The sequence below is a fragment of the Sinohyriopsis cumingii genome, chromosome 15 (genome assembly GCF_028554795.1).
Source record: "Sinohyriopsis cumingii isolate HCF-2022 chromosome 15, ASM2855479v2, whole genome shotgun sequence".
Classification (NCBI taxonomy): Eukaryota; Metazoa; Mollusca; class Bivalvia; order Unionida; family Unionidae; genus Sinohyriopsis; species Sinohyriopsis cumingii.
This window is the reverse complement of record NC_142975.1, coordinates 45,177,178-45,199,398: the sequence shown is the minus strand read 5'-3', so window position 1 is coordinate 45,199,398 and position 22,221 is coordinate 45,177,178. Positions and strand designations below refer to the sequence as shown.

Here is a 22,221-nt window from a genome sequence, read left to right as displayed (position 1 = left end):
TTATCATCGAGACTACTAATCATGAAATCACTCTAAATAATCCTTTTTAACATCGCCCTTATCAAAATTAATATCATGGAGACGGCTAAGTGGTTGTCATGGTCCTGCTTTTCATCGTCATAATCATTGGCGGCTTCCTGATTGTATTTTTCGCATATTTTTAGTTAGTTGGTACGTTGTGTCATCCAGAGAAACCGCATGGTGATTGTACTGCAATGAGGGAAATCATAAACCGTTCTCGTTTGCTTGCCTAACAAGCTATTGCCGGAAAATCGAAAGAAAATGAAAGCTTATGCATCAGAAGGCGTGGTAAACGCTGTTGAACTACTTACTTCGAAACACACTGCACGGTAATTGCATCAAAATTCGAATAAGCTCGATTCTCATCAATGACAAAAATGTATGAAGTAAAAAGACACTTTATTTTAATTTATGTTTATTTATTTTCATATGCATCAATTGCCATGAAATTAAATCATATTTAAAACCAAAACAACTGAAATAAACTAATTGGCACGTGTGGTCAAAATACGGTTGATATGGATGGATCTAACTTTATAACACTGAAAACAAGTCGCCTTTTCATTTAAAACAAAAGATTAGTACAAATCTCTTTCAAATCCTATTCTTAAATCTTAAATCTTATTCATATGTCTGAAATTAACGGCTCTTCGCAGTTATATACGAGGGAAATGCTTGATCAATTTTAGTCATAAACTGATGAATGTACAGTGATTGCCAAGATTCATATTTTACCTAGCGTAGACTCACTACAGACTGAAGACGGAACAAAGGCAGTATTGAAAAATGTGTCTATGCAGTTTGGTAGAATTAATGAGCGTGTTTAGTTTTTTTCCTCAATAGATCTGAAACTCATACGACTTGACCACTTTGCAGTTTTGTTTTATTTTTAAAAAGATATTGTTTCCGTCATTGCTTAAGAATCAATAATAATTATTATTGCAATGGCTGTAGTGACATTTCAAATAGCAGATCATCCAGTCAACTCTCTTTGTAACACTATTATGTTATTTTTGCATTTTCTGAAACAATAAAAAGTAATAGTTCTATGTGTTGCTCTCCATTAAGTTAAGTGCAACAGCTTCTAAACAAGTTACTAAAATTACATGTATAAACCTTTACTTATCGTTTGAGACCTTAAAAGAGATTCTTTTCTCTAACGTCTAAAAGCTTAGAATGACTGGAGTAAGAAACTATTCGTAAACATTATTTTGTATACGAATCAATATGAATGTATATTTCAATATCGTCAGCATGAACAAACGTGCGAGTCACACGCTGTCTGCTGATGTATAGGTGCGTGAACGCAAGTTCAATACAAGTACCTTGGAATAGAAGGATAATTACAACGTGGATTCTCGTATGCTTATCATCTTCTGTGATCTGAAGAACAAATGAATTTTCACAAATTGATATATACCATTAGAAGCCGTCGCTCGCACTGCGTGTATTTAATCTACTCATTCCCTAGTGATAGTTGTATTCATCACCTTATTAATAAGGTCGAGTACCGACGTACCTGTCACACGAACTTTGGTGACTTGCAGAAAGAATGGAGTATTCTGCAAAGGTTCACTTATTACATTCAGGTCTTAATTGCCCTAAGTCTCAAGAGAACCCCGCTCAGGATTTCAAAATATTGATATTTAAATCAATATTATCACATTGAAAGCTAAAGTAAATAGCATTGATTTTCCCAACGCACTATTAGCTCGTAATGGGAACACTCTTCACATTCATTGTACATTCAGGTTAAGATTTTGATACTCAGTATTTTGATTTATATGCAAGACGTCTCTGGAATGAAGTTTGTTACTTCAAAGTACAGATATAGATATCGTATAGTACGTATGAAAGTTTTATAAATGTTAAGTTCATCCACAACCCACCCCAACATAACAGGGCCCCCCTCCTCTCATCCACACAAGCAGACACACAAAGAGTGTGCACTCAAGATATAAAAAGTTTCATGAATTTCGAATCTCGTTGTTATATATTTCACTGGAATTTGCACAGAGTTACGAAAATGTTAAAATTATTATAAAATTATTGTAAAAACATGTTTTGTCGGTATTTGGTTTAAAATCAGCCACAATATGAACAATTTGTCAGTATCTACCTAACGAACTCTATACTGAATACTTCAGTGTTTTGTATTTGAGAGTTAATTGTAACGACTGGGCAGTGAATTTGACCTATAATATTAATATCGAGGAAACATAACAGGAGGCCTGAGCTGGCTTACTAAAGTTAACATGCAAACATTTGTATCGACGTAAATATTGCAATTAGACAAGTTCCCACGGGAGTCCGCATCATTCTTTACGGGGAGAGGGAGAGCCAAAATTAAAAGGTACTATCTATACAATGGATTTTTAAAATACACACGGGTTGGTTGGTGGAGTGGAAATAGACATACGTGCAGTTACATCGAGTAGAAATACTTCCATGATAGGACAATTTCAAGATATGTTGTTTGGCATTGTTGGTATTTAGCTGTATCTGCTTTTGTAATTTCAGTTGGACTCGATATTGCATTACCATCATCCGTATCGATGTGAGCTGTGTTCACGCTATGATACCTGTACTAATGGGTCTCCTCAGGCTGTTTTGCAGACACAGTCCTTATATAATAGATTTATGATTTTACTCATCTATGTTGAGAATGTCCTAGCAACCATTCCATTCATAATTTGGAATCATTCGGAAGAAGAGTTTGAATACAGGTTTTGCATATGGTTGTTAAGCATGTCATGCCATTACGAAGGAAACCACCCTAGAAATAAATTTGATACAGCATGAGATAGGAAACATTTATTTATGTTTTTATCACAACAGTCTTTAATGTTTGCTGTAAGAAGTGTAAAATAATTTTCTATTGCGTTTACTAAGAAAGTTACACCATTGCTATTAGATTCACATTGGAAACAAATAGTTGCTGTATCACATGCTATGAAATATATTTGCCATGACTGTTTGAACTTTCGATGCGATGATCTGGATGGAGACGGAGTCGAAATTTTAGGCTTCCGATTCGTTGCTATGGAAGGCATATATTTACTGGATGAGGAGCCACATCACATCAGTTGTGTTTGAGCATGCTCCGATGAACATTCCTTCAAAGCTTTGATTGAATTTGGTAATTGAACTTACAGAAGTTAGATATGCACTACTGATACAGATGTTACCAAGAGTTTATTTAATCTTTAGCGGCCATGTGAGTTCAATATCACAAAATAGCATCAACCTATCTACAGACTCCCACAAAACCTTGACTTAAGTAAATAGTCTGAATTTTGTTTATGTACCAAGCTCGGGTTAATTGTTTTGGTACGAAATTGCACTACCATTTTGATCTAATATAGTTTTATAACTGAGCATTCTGTAGACATTTAATTCAAAACATGAGAGGAAATATTTAGAAGGTCATACCACCATAATTGTTCGCATTATTTATATGTTAATCAGAACAGTATTACTTAGTATTCTTCCTTGAAATACATCAATTTCCCTACTTGTAAATATTAAATAATGCTAGTGAAATTATGCTCTGCCGATCAATATTGAGAAAATAATCTGGAGACGAATCGCTAGTCTAAATATTACTATTGCCTTTAATTCGCTTACGACATAAAGTCTTTTTGTTGTGACTTCAGTTTCCTTCTCTAAATCCATTTTCTAATTAAAATAAAATCTTTCATGTTTTATTTTCAAAGAAACAATTCATTCGGCATTACCAATTTTATAATAAACTGGTGGAAAACGATTCCCAGGATTAAAGTGTCCTAAAAGATATAATACCGTGCTAATCATAAAAATAAAAGTGTAAGACTAGATTGAGATAGAGATAATTAAAGTCCCAATCGATATTCTATGAGTAGTGTCTCAATTCGTCGGTCTTACGATGTTGGTTTATACTGAATGTTGGAGATTTTGCCCGTGGGAAACACTAAATTGTGACCAGCGTTTATTAACAAATGGACGCAGTTGCTTAGCTGATGTCAATTTAATATATCAATGCTAACCATTTTCTCTAATGGATAGGAATCCCATCGTATATTTTGTCTAGTCACAATAGCATTGTTTGAGTTTATAGTGAAGGATAAAACACCTTTATAAAAATCCGACTCCTTTGAATAATCGTAAATGATTCCCGTCTTTATAAAATGGTTGTCGATACATACTACGGCAGAAATGATTTTAAATGCTATATTAAGCAGATACACGCTGTAGGAAGAAGCCCAACTAGTTTTAAATAATAGCTTGAATACACATACTTAAACATATAACATCCCTTTCGTATTTTTGGATTGTTGTACACATACATACATACATACATACATCCAAACATCCATCCATCCATCCATGCATGCATACATACATACATACATACATACATACATACATACATACATACATATATACATACATACATAAACAGTATCAAAGAAGACTGACAAGATTGTCATATTTTTTTATGGATGATGTTTCATACAATGTTTATTGATTCATTTATTTGTACAGTTATTTAAAAATTATCATTTAATTTTGCAAAACAGTGTTTTATATTTCATTAAAAGTTGAATTCATCTATTTATCTCCAGTTCAAAGTATTGTTTTTGATGTCTGTAGCCGATATGGATGAGTTAAACTAATCACTATATTTTTAATAAAGTAATATGTAGTTTGCAATATCGATACAGAAAAGTTAATAAGCATACAATCTTTTCGAAGCTGGATGGCCCTCTTGAGCTTTGACTAAAGTCATAGCATGTAACGCATATAGCTGAACTGCATACTATAATGGTAAAAACGTCATTTTATATTAATAATATTACATCAAAACTATGATGATTTCGACTTAGCATCCGGGCTTGATAAAAACAATCTTCCTAGTAGGAGGATTTATCGTTTTCTCTCCGGACCGATATTGTGTATGTTTAATAGTAACATACGTAGAACAGGCTGAGACTATGAATTCAAAGGATGATGATAAAAATAAATAGCCTATAAAACACATTCATTTGATTACCGCAGCTAAGTAAACAAATCGTATTTCGCATCTGTCGTTATGCGGTAGTTCAAACAATGATTCTGATTTTATTGCAATGTAAGATGATGCCAACATTTTTAAAACAAAAATGGCATCCGGAACATATCATTCAAATTCAGTACATTCATGGGTGGTAAACAAATCCGCCACTTGCTCAATTTCAGTATTTTTTGATTATTATCATTTTTATGAGGCTGTTAGCAACAAAATGTATATGAGATCAAGGTGTATTGGATTTTATTTTACTTGACTCAGTCTGATAAAGAAAAAGTGCATACATTGCAACACGCATAAATGTCTGTTTATTACCTTTTATAAAGTGAATATTTTGTAAAGGTTTCTCACAACTCTATTTTACAAAACAAGATCCAATAACAGGGGAATGGTCTTCATTACCGTAACTGGTCATGGCTTCGAAGGCAATCGTAATCTTTCCTTTCTGGATCTTTGGATATTGGATTAATTATATTAGACTTTAAATGTAAAAGTCCTTAAAACACATCAATGCAAATCTTGGTATTTATACTCCAACATTAATGAATGCATTTCATGGCGAAGTGTGGTATCAAGCGTATGCAGCATGTGCAATCATTATGTTCCCCTGTCAGTGAAAACTATAGATGTCATGTTAATATTCAAGAGTTAGATATATACATTAAATAACTAAATCATTTTAGTTTACTCATATCAACTTAAAAATAACATTTTACGACCAAATGACCACTACGCTAACTTTTAAGTATGAATATTTTCCTTTATATCTAAGTTATGGGACTCGTCATTGTTCGTTTCTCTGAAAAGTCTTACTTCCTCTAATTTAATATACCTCGTCAACTTTGTGAAAGTGGCATTTAGCGTCAGACACGGTCAAATATTCAAAACCATGTTAACAATTTATTTGTTGCAGCAGATTAGTTCATTTTATATCTACTGATCTCCTAATTCACGACAATTTTCCGATGAACGTTTAGGTTTTCTGCGTTAAAGCCGACTGTAATTCATCTTGAGGTAAATACCTGGATGGCGAACGCGTGATTTGACACATATAAATGTTTTCATGGTTTCTTTACTGCTGTTGCGTTATGTGTCATCTAATCTGCAGGAACAGATGTTGAATCATAAGCGAAAGTATGATTTTGCGTTAATGCATGGATCTGTCTTTCGTAACAAAATAGCTCCGGGTAGTTCTAATTGATTCTGGATCTTATCTAAACTTTATACGAATAAGAAAGATCGAAGTTATAGTGGCAAAAAACAACTTCATACTTCATACTTCATGCACCAGATTTGACCACTATATTACGAGGTATTTTGTTCAGTGCTAATAATAGCAGCTTAATAAAGTTATTTATTTTTTACTTTTCTTTCATTATATATTTAATTTCTATATAACGCGTAACACGTATTTTACTTTCATATAAATATGACAGCGTAAATAAGTCAAAGCTAAAGTCTCGGCAAAACCTTTAAACGTCTGTAAACGCTGACGAAGAAAGTGGCTGTCTTAACATAATGCATCATGTAAAGAGACAAAGAAAGACTTAATAGCTTACCATTACAATAGTTCAGAAGGTGAATGATTTCGCCATTGCCAAACCCTGGTAGATTTTGTATATGGTTCGTCATTGACAGATTTAATTCTTCACTATCAGGCAGTATTATCATATACTTTAGATAATATGTTTTGGAACTGCTGACCGTTCCACCGGAAATCCTTCCTGAATTTTGAATATCTTTACTCAAATTGTTTCAACACTATTTCTTTAGGGTCTTTTTATGCTCAGCCCAGCACGTTCACGCAATGCAGTCATCGAAGGCAGAAATCCAAGTGATCAGATTGGAAAATATACGAAGGTACTTACGAGAGCAATTCCTGCAGTCATATGATCCTTAACATATATATCACAGTTTCCATGCAGACATTGTGGTCTAATTTTTTAATTCTTTTTTACTTCACTTTGTTGTATAAGAATTACAATAACATTTCCTGGGAACGTCTTTAATTTTATCAGCGATTTCTCAATCGAAACGTCTTTTTTAATTTGAATATTCTCCGTTAATAACTTGATATACCAAATCAATATAAATGTGTGACGTTTAATATTAATAGCTGATTTCCATTTGGATGCCACATTAGTACTATAATAAAAATTGAATGTAATTATCTCGATCTGTAACATGATTCGAATGCATGATTATTAGTTTCTTAAACACAAACATCAGTGTTAAAGACGGTTCAAAGTTCTGATAATTATATTGACAAATCTTCTGCAGAAATATTATCCATATACTGCTCCCAGAGGAGGTAAAAGAACGACAGAGTTAAATCGAAGGGTATGTTGATGTCATTACTGGCTGTTTGCATGGCGAAATCTTCCTCTGAAACTGTCTTACCTCAATACTATACAACTGACTATCCTTGAGGCATTCGTGTAATTCACGTGTATAATTCTGACCAAATGTACCGTCTAAATTCCTTTTCTCTTCTTCTATTACCATCCAAATATTGCACGGTGCAAATTTGCTATAATGCTCTGGTCATTGAATCTAATTTTCTGCCTCATCTTTCTGCCCTGCACTCGATTTGCTCATGTCTAACATTTTCAAATCAACCCGTATAGAATTATCGTATGGTATGATATGACATTCCATGCTGAAACACGTGTCCCACCACCCTCAATTATTAAAACGTTTGACTAAATAATTCACATACAATATATTATTTTGCATGTTATAATACCAATAAATGAATTTTAAATTCGGCGATCTGGTCTCAACGCCTTTTTATTTTTGTTTAATTTCCGCTACTCTCATTTGGACGATATTGTTTATTATTGATATATTTTTCACCTGATTTATTTTACAACTGTTTATTTTCATAGCAAGTCTGATTGAATGCAGACAAATGCGAAAATAAAATCCCTTATATAACAACCCGCTATTCAGGAAATATTGAAAGGTAATCACACTATTGTAACAAATGCATCATGTAAAGAGGGCAAAGAAAGACAACGTTTTAATGAATTAACAGCTAATCTTTGCACTTTATTGGTTTTCCTTTTTCTTTGGAGAATAGTAGTGCAGAGTTAGTACCACTTTGCCATTTCAAAAACTCTTCTAATTTTGTTATATGGTTTACCATTTAATTATAGACTATACAATATCGTCATTGTACGTGATTAGGTTATATATTGGTTGAGGAACTCTTGATCATTGCACGGGTAATCTTTCCAGGATGTTTATTTACCAATGGTTTAATTATTGCGATAATATTTCTTCAGGGTCTTTTTATGCTCAGGCCAGAACGTTCAATTAATACAGGCAACGACAACAGAAAACCAAGTGATCAGATTGGAAAATACACAAAGGTACATATGGGGAACCCTACTGCGGTCTTAGAAATCTAGAGAAGTTGTATTGTAGATTGTTCAGTCAATATGCGAAATATGCACAACACATATCTGTCGTTCAGTCTTTTTTACAAATTTGAATGTCCTTTTATGCCAGAGCATGGGTATTGTCTCCCTAAACCGTGTTTTATTTCATCGTTACAAATATCAGTAGGAATGTCTTTGTTGAGTACACCATGTTTTCGCTACTTAGAAGAGGATATTAACATCATTTTGTCTTATATTATATCGATATAATATCTTTATAGAATATCACAATACTATTAGCAGCAAACATGAATGTAATAATGTCGATCTATAACGGCATTAAGATGTGTAATAATTCATGTCTTATACACACGTCTTTGTTAGAGACGGTTCAAAGTGTTGATAATTATAATGACACATCTTCTACAGAATTATAATCCATATACTGCTCCTAGAGGAGGTAAAAGAACGGCGGAGTTAAATCAGATGGTATGTGGTTGTAATTTCTTGCTGTTTGCATGGCGAAATCTTTCTCTTTCACTGTCTCGTCTCTTTGCAACTGGCTTTCTTCGAGCCAGTCCTGCAATGCACGATATTATACTGAGCAAATGAGACGTCAAATGTTCCTCTAAATTATCTTTTCTCGTACTATATCACCATCCAACCATTGTGCAGTGTAATTATGCCTGAAGAGAATGTTCTTGTCAATGAATCAACTTTGTACCTTCGAATATTAACTAGCATTTTATTTGCTCCTGTCAACTTATTCAAACCAACGTGAATATGTTTGTGGTAAAAAACACATCACCGCTCTCCATGAAAGAAGACTATTGATGGAGGAAATCTTGCTCTTCCAATGTATTAATTTGCATGCTATACTACCAACATAATATTTTCAAATATTTGTTTGGATTGTCGAATATTAATCTAATGTATGCTTACTCGGTAAAAGGAGTTTTGATATTGTAGCTGATTGCATGTTTGAAAATTCTCTCTGTCTCTCTCTCTCTGTCTGTCTTTCTTTCCATGTACCTAGATCCGGCTGTTAACCAATAAAAAATCTTTGCATGTCTATTATCTTTTCGATTAATAAACCTTTCATGATATAGTTCTATATACAAACCGTTATATAACAAGCAGTATTACATTTTCGTCATTTTAAACGGCACAAAAGGTATAAATAAACAAATTATATCTAAATTCTCGTTGATTGTTTAGCATATTACATATAATTTATATCTTTCTCATATATGTTACAATTTTTAATCATGTCTCCCGTTTCATTTTAATAGTACATCAGTAAGTAAAAACTAAGTAGGCGGTTAACTATTATTTGATTGCATGGGGTTTGGGTATCAGTCTTCGGTTTGTATAGGGTTTCGGTATCAGTCAGGAATAACGTGTTTATTTTTGAAAGTATGGCTTAAGAAAGGGCCAGCTTGGTAAACAAGTAATTGGCTTTTTCTTGGCAAACTGTTTCCTACGGTAATTGTATTTTGTGAAGCGCCACGTTAACATTTCATGAATATTTGGTCATTTATTTATTAAACGTATAATGAAGAAAGTGCGTACGTTTTAATGAATTAATTAAACAAAACAATTAGCAAGAAAGAGGTTCATGAGCATATACCTATTGCTAAAATATATTCCTATTTTCTCTTTTCTTTTTCCTGTATCCTTTCTCGTGTTGTTCTATAAAAGCTAAATCCTTCCTACATTTAAAGAATCAAAACAAAAGTAGGGACATCGGGCCATTTGTCAGTATAACAATCAGTTAAGTTAAATGTTTCCTTCTATGTTACAAGAAGTTTACGTGAAATCACTTTTGTATGGTGTGATTTCTGCGTATATGCATCTATTGCTTTAGTGTATAAGCAAACATCGTTATTCTTCATGTGAACTAAACCTCGTCCGTCACACAGACTTTATTTGCATCAGATAAGCCTCCACGGTCTGGGATATTGGACCCGTATTCTAGGAGTAGAGAGAAATGGCATAATGGAATACGCTTAATGTGAGTATAAGATTGAAACAATAACAAACGAATGTTATGTTCAGAGTTTTTCTCTTTTTGGTAAAGTGCGTCCTTCTGGAATCGTTGTTAAAATGTCCGGAAACAACATAAAATATTCTTTGTTTAAACGGAGTTTATGAAAATATAAGTTACAAAAGCTGCAAAGGCCATTTACGTATATTGCTATCAGGAATACGAAACAAAAACAGACACCGCCAACCATCTTAAATTGCAAACTTTGGTATCGCTCTTTTAAACCTGACGGGGACATAATACTTATTAAAATATCGCAGTTTATTTGTACTGTAGGTTTGCAGTAAATACTCTAAGAGTAGATTGGGTTTATCTATTTTGACTACAATGGAGATATAATAATTGTGAAAAGAATCTTAATCTGATTTTTGGAGTATGATTGCAGTACTTCATATTTTTTTAAAGGTTCTATAATCTCACGTTGTTTGTGTTTGGCTCATAGGTTACATTGTTTATGTCACGATCCAACACCGGAATGGTAATAATATTGAGGTTTATAAGGTTTGATTGCATTTATAAATTTCTACACGGTGTAACTTGCCTACAGAATATAAATGTATGCAAATTCCACTTTTCCTCGGACCTCTGCATGATGTTGACTAAATACTCTCGTTTTTGTGTATGACACTTGGTAAACAATGTTCTTTCTCAGCATTTACCTCATATAATGTTATTTCTCTCTCAATTGTTTATGTTGTCTTCTTTGGAACAACCGCGAAAGCATGCACCTAACTGTATCAAGGCATACTATTTGCAACATTAACAGGTACAATTTGTATTTATGGAAATAAGTGTAACGGTCTTTAATATCATCAAAAAGGTAACTATTTCATTTCATCTGAAAGAGAACTATTAACAGATTTTAACATTTGTAGATTGTATGATTCCAAGAAAAGTATCTGCTCTATATTTAATTCCTGTCTGAATAAAATATTATGACATACATACTGAAATGTCTGAACGCAATAGTATTAGTTTAAACTTGACAACATAATGTATTTATTACATCAATAATATATATGACTTGGTCAGTATCTATCGTCATATTAATCTTAACTAAAGTAACTTGGATTAATTTCTTTACTGTTACCACAACCCAAAATAAATTTGTGGAGCATGCGGTCTGATTTTCATGTATATCTTTATGTTTGTAATACCTGCAACTAATGAATGAATGAATGAACGAACGATCGAACGAACGAACAAACGAATGAATGAATGAATGAATGAATTATCAAATGAAGAAAAAAAGAAAGAATGAAAGGAACAAGAGAAATCATTTACAATAGTCTTGCATATAATTCCATGATGTACCGTTGCTAACTTGCTATGTAAACATATGTGACCGAGGTAATTTTTATGAACCTGGAAATATCCAGTCGTGCCTTCCAATATTTTTTATTATATATGTATACGTTTGTACAGGGCTACAAGTCTTACCTTCCAGAAGAGGAGAAGCGAGCGGTACGTTTTCTTTCCTTGAACATGCCTGCTTCTTAGAGAAATTAATGCATGGACGGAGTAGTCTTTTACTGCAATATTCTGTTCTGAAAATCTCTCCGTTACATTTATTACGCTTCTCATCCTATTAATTCTATCAATGCTTATCACCATGTAGCAAAGCATTCTTGAAGATGGCAATACTGACTGTTATATAAACAAATTATAGTCACACATAGAGGAAATTGCTTTGTTAATCAGTGTCATGCATTTGACAAATTTCATTGTCATCTGCAACTGCATTAGCATACCCGTATGGTGTATATTGTCAAATAACACTTCAAAGCTTCTGAGGTTCATGTGTGTTCTATATTTTGCTGTCATTAATATCATTTAATATATTGTTCTCTCCTTTCCAGTAAAATATTATCGTTTCTCTTTTGTCTCATAATACAGTGTTTGCATATTGCCTTGCATGTCTTTCTAAATTCATATTACATAACATGTAACGACGAGGTGTTTGTAAACATTAAGACCTTATTTGAAACAAATCAATTATTTTAGACACAAAGAATTGCAAAAAGACTTAATTATGTTCTTAGCAATTCGAATTATCATCCAGAAAATAAGATACGTGGAATACTTTTACTTTTCATGTATGTCATTCCTTCTTAATGTATCTTTAATATTTGGTATGCTGTTTTTTATAGTTTTTCTTGCGCACCGGCCAATCTACGGCCGCAACACAGTCTGAAAGCGACGGGGTATGTCCATGGATGTTCTGCATGTTCAGCGAATTGTATATTTTATTAAGTATTCTGCAATGTCAACTATTATTAGGTCTCTTGAAATACGTACTCATATACTCATAATTACATCTTTATGGACTTATTCATAAGAAATAGTCTTTAGTGTGTAGTTATATTTAAACATATATCGCAAATTCTAAAGAGCTATATTAGCGTTACTTCCTTAAAAGCCATTGATACGGAAAATATAAAACAATACATTTTGCTTTATTCCTTTTATATGTACATGTATAGCGTTGACTCTTCAATATAAAGAGAAGAAAAGTTGACATTAAAGTCTTAGAAAAATAATATTTGTAGTTTATAGAAAATCAACAATTTGTGCGCTTAGCATATGCCTGGATTCCTGCGAGCTGTAGATTAAATAGATGCGTGTAGTAGATGACATACTGAAAGAAAGGTAGCAAGTCAAACTCATGCTGTGTTTTTTTTTTTAATAATCAATTCAATTTGATTTAGCAAAGGTACCGTCCCATAGAATTCAAAATAAAATTCTTATTAGCAACCTGGCTACATGTTTGGCAAAACGTTTATAAATCGTAAAGTTTATACCCTCTCATATGGGTTAGTCTGTCTTCACATTGCATTCGTCGATGCATTTTAGGTCATTGATTATATTTACCAAAAGACTGTCTTCATGCACTTTTGTGCTTACAGCACGCTACATCTAATAAAATCACATTCAGTTTAATAGAATTTGATCACTTTTTCTTGACATATCAACCGTATACATTTAATACGACACTAAACATGCGGTAAGTATCCTACTCGACTGGCATTGGACGGGCTTTTACAACTTAAACAAGTTTCGTAGTCAGTAACTTATATTTACTACTCTGGACTATTTCACCAGATAACTAATTGGTATAACAAGGCAAACAAAAAAGCAACACGTTTGGCTAGCACCTTTCACCAGTAGAGTTCTCGTCATGACCAGAGCGACTGCTACTATAAGCGCGAAATACAGGCAAGTCTTACAGCCTATACATTGCATGTAATGTATTAGAAGTAGCTCTTAGAATACAATGTATATATAAATATGCACACACACATGCATATATATAAAACTCGATTAGGTTGCATATTACGTAATTGCATGATAGCCAATGTAAAATGTGGCTTATCTGAATGATTTTCAAACTTGTGCCAAATATGGAAAGGGTTTTCATCACTCACATCAGCAAGAAAACGACATGAATCATTGGTTTCAGTTGAACTGTTTAATTTGATTATTTATCCATCAACCTTTCAAGATTCTGTATTAGACGTTTCGTGGTCGAAATTCCACTGTGATCTCGTCGACACTGTTATAGTGTAACAAAGCAGTTTGTTACTGAAAGACAGCATCTTCTCTGCAAGTATGCATATCATCTGTACATTTTTCGTACGCACATCTATGTGTCTTAAAAGGAACTGGTTTCTTACACATACACATGTAACTCTCACATTTCCCCATTATATATATATATATATATATATATATATATATATATATATATATATATATATATATATATATATATATATATATATAAATATATATATATATATATTTCACAGATCAACGTCCTCTCTGTTGTATATACCGAGTTTGAAACAATGGAAAAAATGTGCAAGTCTTTTTGGGGTGTAAAATGCCAAATGCAATTATTTTAATGATGCAGAAATGTTTACGTTTTGGGTGAAATGTAATTTAATTTTAACATTCGTGGCCTTTATGCTTGATGGTAAAATGCATTTGAAACCTTATATTTCTTAGTATTTATCTTGTTGTCTAAAAATAAATGACAAGTATCGTTAGACATTTCTCTCCAAAATGAGAATTTGTTATTGTGTTCTCGATCTAAATCATCATGTACTTAGATACACTCGGCATCTTAGAAAATTCGGCGTCTATTGAATCAGTCTTTAATCGAAACGCAAATCGAACGCCATGTTGTCAGTATATCGGTCATCATCTTTATCAGTTCACCATTGGAGTCTTATCATCTAATACAGATTATTTTGTACCAAGTTCCTTAGTTTTAATATGAAAGCAGTTTCTACTTTTAAAATGACAAAAAACAAATGTACTTTGTCTTCGGTAATCTTTCTTGTAAAATGGTTTCCTTTGGCTACTATCCTCTATATTATTCTTTAAGCAATGATAAAGTATTTTATTCCCAAAGAGGATTCCATTTTTTTTCGGTAAGTGTGAAGCATTTCGTCCCAAACTGTACGGTAATTACACATAACGGACAACCATGTGTCTTCTTTTTCGTCTTTAAATATTGGTAACCCACCACCGGAATATATAAATCAATGATTTTGCATGATACTGATTAGCAGGAAATCTTGATGAAATGGGAAGATACGAATGGCACATCCTTCGATTCTGCTCGATGCGCTGGAATAATTTCGGAGAGAGATCAACTGATGAAGAACACATGATTTACGTTAGTGAGCATGAGGACAAACGTGAGAATGGAGTCGGATTTATGATACACAAAGACATTGTGAGTACAGTCAGTGGATGTCGATCAGTGTCTAACAGAGTGATTACGATCCGCATGAGTGCACTTCCCTTCAACATCACTATCATAGAGGTTTATGCTCCGACATCTGAAAATGATGACGAGGAATTGAATATCTTCAAACTTTCATTGACAAGACACCTAAAAAGGATATTCTTGTACTAAAGAGACTGGAATACCAAGGTAGAAGAAGATTGAAAAGTCAGACTGGCGAGAAGTACGTGGTCCATACTGTAATGAATAGACAAACGAGATAGGACTCAATCTCCTGGACTTACCCACCTACAATAATCTAGTGCTAACGAACACACTTGGCCGCCACAAAATATCTACCAGATGGTCGTAAGCACCATTTACACGGAAAACATCACCGCCAGATGGACTACATCTCGGTGAGGAAGCGCATCCGCTCTAGCGTTAACATTGCTAGAATACCTAGCTTCCAAGGAGCTGACACAGGAAACATGTGTGACATGCTGATGACTGCTATCCATTTTCGTCGATGAAAAAGTACTGGAAACCATAGTGAACCATCTCAATAAAGTATCACTAAGATACGGAAAGACCAAAATAATGACAATTAACCCAAGTGGCATCCAAGTGAATTTAGCGTTAATAAACAGAAACTGGGCAGAGTGATAATCTTCTAGTATCTAGGTGCTATAGACACTGATGAAGATTTAAAACCGGAGGTTCTTCCCATGATTGCGGAAAGCAACTGCACTGGCTAGGCTGAAGCATATTTTGAAGGCCAGCAACATTAGGTCCAAGATCAACCATATGCATTCGCTCGTCATGTCCGTATTTTTGAATGCATATGAGACATGGACAGTGAAAACAGAGCTTGGGAGAAGAATCAATGATTTAGAGATTAAGTGTTTAGATGTGATCGAAAGATCCTGAAAATCTCATAAATAGACAATGTCGCTAATGAGGATGTGCGCAATAGACACTAGGATGCAATTGGACCATATGAAAATTTCCTCACCACCTTATAGAAAGGCAAACTAAGATGGTGTGGTTATACATCAAGCTCATCTGGCCTGTCAAAGACAATCCTACAGGGCAGAGTGACACGAAATAGAAACAACGACAGACAGAAGAAGATATGGGATGAAAACATCAAAGGGTGGACACACATAGTCTTCAAGGAGCAATGGGGAACATGGCTAAATGTAGAGTCATTATCATGCATGAAGCCCATCCTGGGAATTTATTTGCTTGTATTAAATACCGTATCCTGACGGCTTAAATTAGTTGTAACAATAATATATCGATTTACATTGTAATATAAACACCGAAAATAATCTATCATTTTTTTCAGTTCTTGTCTATAGGTAATATCATTATTTTCGACCCATTATTGAAAGTTAAACTTAAAGAAAATAGTTCATTTTACACATATAATTCCAAAATGCAACATGTTGTACATGTGTACACACGCACACACAGATATGTATATATATATATATATATATATATATATATATATATATATATATATATATATATATATATATATATATATATATATATATATATATATTCTTCATTGCAATATAGTTGCTATTTACTGTTTTTTGTAAAAAAAAATACATATAGTCAAGGCCATTATTGTACTTAGCGAATTCTATAAGTAGTTTTAAACGTGATATTTGACATTCGTGGTTTGATTTTTCATAACATTTACTCATGTCAAAGACAATTTTCCTTTGAAACGCACCCATTAAAATGCAAAATAAGGTATCATGTGCATTTTTATTTCCATTTTGTTTTTGCTTTCGCCCTGGAGCGTTCATTCCATCAGGTAGCAATGTAAATGTGTTTCAGACCTTTGAAAGCACTAATTTCATGCGACATGTTAGGTTCTCGCGTGACTGAATCTTCTAAATAGCTCGCCTTTTCTGATCACTGTCAAGCCACTTCTGTGAATGTGGATTCGATTATCAGGCTCGGCCACTGTGGGTATGTGAGAAATTGCCACTAATTTCAATGGGTTGGTGGTTCCAGCCGGGTCTTTCACAGGATCTTCTTCCACAGGTCTGTTATGTATAACCTATTGTATGCTTAAAATGGTGTTTAACCTACAGCAATATTAGCAGCGTGGTACACTTTTGTAGACAGCATGTGAAAGAGCTATATAAGATATAAGTCAAAGAAGATAGGAAATGCAACGTCGTGTTGCAGGAAAATTAATTAAATGCATTTTGTTCGTTCTGGAATGACTTAAGGTTCATCTGGACCACGTTCTGACTCGCGTACCTAATCATTTTCTGTCTAAGATTTTTCCATTGAAAATGAGGTGACTATAAAGCATTAGTTAAACTATGTTATAAGCAATGTAACTTCATGCATATTTTAATAATCCGTGTACGGACCTACGCAAAAACAAACTAATTTCGTACTACATTCCGTTTGCCAACTTCGTTCGATGGGTAGAAGATATGTACAAAGATAGAAAAGGCGTATAATTGTATGAAAGACATATATAGTACTAGTTTGCTAAAACGTACTTGTATTTTGCTTCACAACTCTTTGAACGTGGATTTTTTCCATGTTTATTTGATATTTGGCATATTTTGGAAAAGGCTTGGAATATAAAAGAAATGAAAATGATTAATTTTCAAATCCATAAAATGCTTTAACAATCTCCTTAATATTATTGTAAGATGAGACAGTTAATACATAACGCTGAAATCATTATTCTTCCTGAAAGAACACAATCCATGATTTCTTTTACCTTGACCTGACAATCAAAATAATTGAAACATTGTTTTCGTTGAATTGTTAAATGTATAGGGAAAAGAAAAGTTATTTCTCCAATTTGCTTCGAAAACTACGACCATTTTGTAGAGAATGCACTGCTTATTATTTTAAATTGTTTGTCTTCTTCCAATTAAGTAAAGATATAACTATACCATTCCGGGTATACGTGTTGTTGCGGAAGATTCCTTCGTACATAAAATGGTACAGTTTATATGTAAGGCAATTTCATTAGGTTCGCTATATTAGCTTAAAGATTGTTTCTGCTCTAGACCCTTTATAATGTAATAGGACCTAATTGTTTAGCATCGCTTGTTCAAATTCATGAAAATCTGACATTTTCTCTGATTCATAGTTGGAAATAGAACAACAGAATATTAGGACCCCAGTGAGGTCAGGCAACCGGATAGTGAAAAATGAAGCCTAAAAAGATTAAATGGTGGAATATTTAAAAAGGCAGAGTCATTGGAGATAAGAGTTGACCTGGGAAAATAATTATATTTCCGGAAGTTGTGCAGACATCACTTTATCCAGACATCGTCATATTGTCTTAGACTGCAACGAGTATTATTTTGGTGGACATGACCTTACCATGGAAAGAAAGAATGAAAATACTTCATGTATTGAAGACGTAATTGTTCCAGGAAAGGATGGCGCAGAGGTATTCCTGCACATGCTATCTGGAAGATACTCATTGCACATGACATAAAACAAAAACACGGAAAACACATTGCAAGAACTGAGAATGGAAGTAGAAAAAAAAGCGTCCATTTGTAACATTGTTGCCCAAGACGATGTACTGAAATAAGTGCCTTTAACACCTGGGAATGGACAGGAACTCAGCTAATGACGCCGGTGTAACATCAGTAAAGCTATTTGTCAACAAATGTTGGTGGATCGGAAAAGAGTTTTATGGATTCCAAAGATAACTGTTATTTTTGGTATTTGGATCCAACTGTTTGCTCATTTTAAGCATTGCATGTTTATCCATTTTATAGCATGCAGGGAAAAAGTCGGGACGAGTTGGAAATATAGAGAATTCTCGGTATATTTAACTTTTAGTGCCTAAAAAAAACAATACTACAAAAATAAAATATTTTCGTATTGTGTCTTGCCTGGTAGATTTACACAGAAGCAACGTGTTTAAGCTATAATTTAATAATTACTAGGGGTAACCATGAAGGTATTAAAGAATTATGGGTTTATTCAAGCTTTAAGCATGAATTGATTTCATTGTTGCAAAGGTTTAGCACACTAGCGGTAATATATTGCTGGAAACGTTTTAGTGAGTACTGAAAATATTTGAAGTTATAAGAGAAAGGTTAAGTCAAATTCGTATATTTTAAAAATGTTTATGTACTTGTCTGTATCGATGACCATGGACATTCATGTACTAAACTTTGAAATTATCAAAAAATATGTATCAGCAGTGTTGAATTACAGAAAAGTCAGCGTGATGAAGGGACAGTTCATTTATTCTGTATGAAATATTGACATGACACGTCTTGAAAAACGAAATAGCAATTAAACATGACAACAAGAAATATATTTATTTGAGTGTTTCTGTCGAAATCAATATTTGATCTTTCCTTTTTTTCTTACCTCCGTCAAGCGATGGCCGAAGTTTAATTAATGTCTGAAAAGCAACCATTCGTTTTTGAAATTAATAACACATTCAAAAGCTCCAGATTATAACAATATAGTAATCAAGTTAACTTGTTTTGTACTCACGCTAGACTTAATCTCATTACTGAGCCACGCTAGCAATGACTGCTGGAAACGTTTCGGCACCCATTACAATGGTTCTGGCTAGTACCGTGATTCATTGATAGAACATGTACAATACCGTGTTTCCTTCTTAGGTTTGCTTTTATAAATATCTGTTAATTTATAAAAATGACCGAGTTGAGGGATTTAAAGCCGTATTTGTTTCCTCCTGCCTATAGAATAACATATGTTTTTAAAGTAAGCACTAATTATAGGAAACCCAGACAATCATGTTTCTAGTCACACATGATGTTTGAATTTGTACACAAAGCTTGAAGCAATAATTAGCAATAGCAATCTTACTGGTGGTTGAACAGAGATGTTACGTTTATAAATTATGCTGCAGATTCTCGGATCGTTGTATGCAACCAATTATTGTTTGCATGTGCTACGCAAATGCATTCGATGAATGTGGACTTTTAGAAGAAGGTACATACGATGAATCATCCGAATGTATTTTCAGTGCAGTGTAACTAGGGTAGCTTGGGGTAGTAGAATTGCATGATATTAGAAGATTTGATATGATTATAAATGCATATCTATCACAGAAGAAACAGGTAATATTATAAAGTATCGGTAGGTACGTTTTCAAGATGTCTTTCATTACAACCTATAGTTGAATGTTTTAAGTTACAACCACGTGCATGCTAAAACATTTGATCTAATAATATAGATACATTGCATGTTATTGTTTATCTCCATAACAGTCTTCGTGAATATAGGTTGCAGTTTCAGTCCAATTGTTTCCTCTGGAAATAGGCGACGGTTTTCTGTTGGGGTATTCTTCTCCAGCAATATTATTGGCAGAAATATTTCTTTGTGACATAATATTAGACAGGGCCGAGTTTGTTGTTTAAAGTAAAGAGAAATTTATCAATAATTAGATTTGACAGGCACCGGTATCAGGTCATGTCGTGTCGAATGTTTAATCCACCAGTCAAAGTATAACTTACCCACTGATGAAAATCTTTCGAAAAATATCGTCACTAACAACGATACGCACCACTGTATCTGCAAGGCTGCTAAAATTAAGCAGACGTGGAATTACAAAGGTCCAAATAGAACATAAAGTTATCGATGCCTTTCAGACCTACTTATTAACAATTAGTTATTACGTATAATCAAATTGGGAGAGACAGAGCCACATAAATGCAACTTATCTTGCATGTAGTACAGGGGGCTATATACATACAGTAAGTATGTGTTTGCTTTTAAAGCACAAAAACTACTCTACTTTTTAAAATTGTTGAATCAATGTTTACCCATTAATTCTCATTTATGGTATAAATGTTTGGGAAACAAAGTCTCGCTAGAGATAACAGATGAGAAATCTCCAAACATCTTCATGAAAAACATGCACAGCAAGTATATCTTTCTTTATTCTTCTGTTTCCAGGGCTTCTTTGTTTTTCCAAGATTGGGTAGAGCAATGGTGAGTAAAACATTTCTCTCTCTCTCTCTCTCGTTTGCCTTTCTTGAAATGAGCGTCTTGTAAAATCATGAAAAACTGAATTTCCCTAAATCACAAGTAAAACGTTTTGTTTCTTCTAACACACCAAACACATTTTTATTGATATCACGAAGCGGATACAGTACTATTTCGCCAATTGGAAATTGAATCTGACTTAAGTAAAATGCTTCAGAATCGAGAACATTCAAGCATAATATACGTTGCTTTAGGTTGCAAGTTCCGTCACTGAAAATTGGTTTTCACAAGAATTTTATCCTCAGTTTACAACATCGTTTTTCCTAATCTCAAGAAAAGGTTCAATTCCTGCCAGTTAATGTTGGATTGTGAATGGTAAGATATATCTAGGGACTGAATCAACAATCACAAAACCTATTTATTGTTCTATGCAGGACTGATATTATCTGTGGACATTACAAACGATTTTAACATTTCAAAGCTTTTTGTTTTGTCCATTCAGAGTTTCGCATTCCCTAGGCTTGGCAGAGCTAATCAAATCCATGAGGAAATTTGCTGCAACGGTTATTGCATGAGTCCAGCCAGATGCTGTGACGGGTTCATTGAGGGAAAAACAAATTCAGAAGATCTTCCATTCGTCATATGCTATCCAGTCGTGAATGAGGTAAGCATAAACTACATATCTCATTTATTCACATTGTTCATAACAATTTCAGAACACATAATCACGTGATGAAATCCTCTTTATAAATCAATAACAAATAAATAATAGTAATACAATTGATCCAAAACGAGAAATTGCATTGTAATTTTGTATCAATGTTGATGTAGTTAAGAGGCTACATAGATCTGAGTTTCCAGACATATATATATTACTAATCTTTTACATGTTGCAATGTTTTCTTAATAAGCATAGCAAAAATAATTTTTCGAGAGTTTCGAAATTGTATATATTTTAAACACATGTATTTCCTTTCATATTTTCCAAATAAATTACGACAACTCA

At 33.4% G+C, this 22,221-nt stretch overlaps 1 protein-coding gene across 4 annotated transcripts in view; it reads left to right on the top strand.

Moving 5' to 3' along the window:
* Nucleotides 1-22,221, top strand: part of LOC149781724 (uncharacterized) — a 35,501-nt gene that overhangs the window by 12,113 nt on the left and 1,167 nt on the right. The window contains exons 2-8 of one of the 4 annotated variants that reach the window (XM_089935823.1): nucleotides 6,842-6,928; nucleotides 7,349-7,408; nucleotides 8,881-8,940; nucleotides 11,924-11,962; nucleotides 12,649-12,702; nucleotides 21,186-21,221; nucleotides 21,718-21,879. In XM_089935823.1, the coding sequence (XP_089791949.1) occupies nucleotides 6,842-6,928; nucleotides 7,349-7,408; nucleotides 8,881-8,940; nucleotides 11,924-11,962; nucleotides 12,649-12,702; nucleotides 21,186-21,221; nucleotides 21,718-21,879 (498 nt within the window). The remainder of the gene's footprint in view (nucleotides 1-6,841; nucleotides 6,929-7,348; nucleotides 7,409-8,880; nucleotides 8,941-11,923; nucleotides 11,963-12,648; nucleotides 12,703-21,185; nucleotides 21,222-21,717; nucleotides 21,880-22,221) is intronic. The other 3 variants (XM_089935825.1, XM_089935824.1, XM_089935826.1) reach the window with 3 other exon arrangements.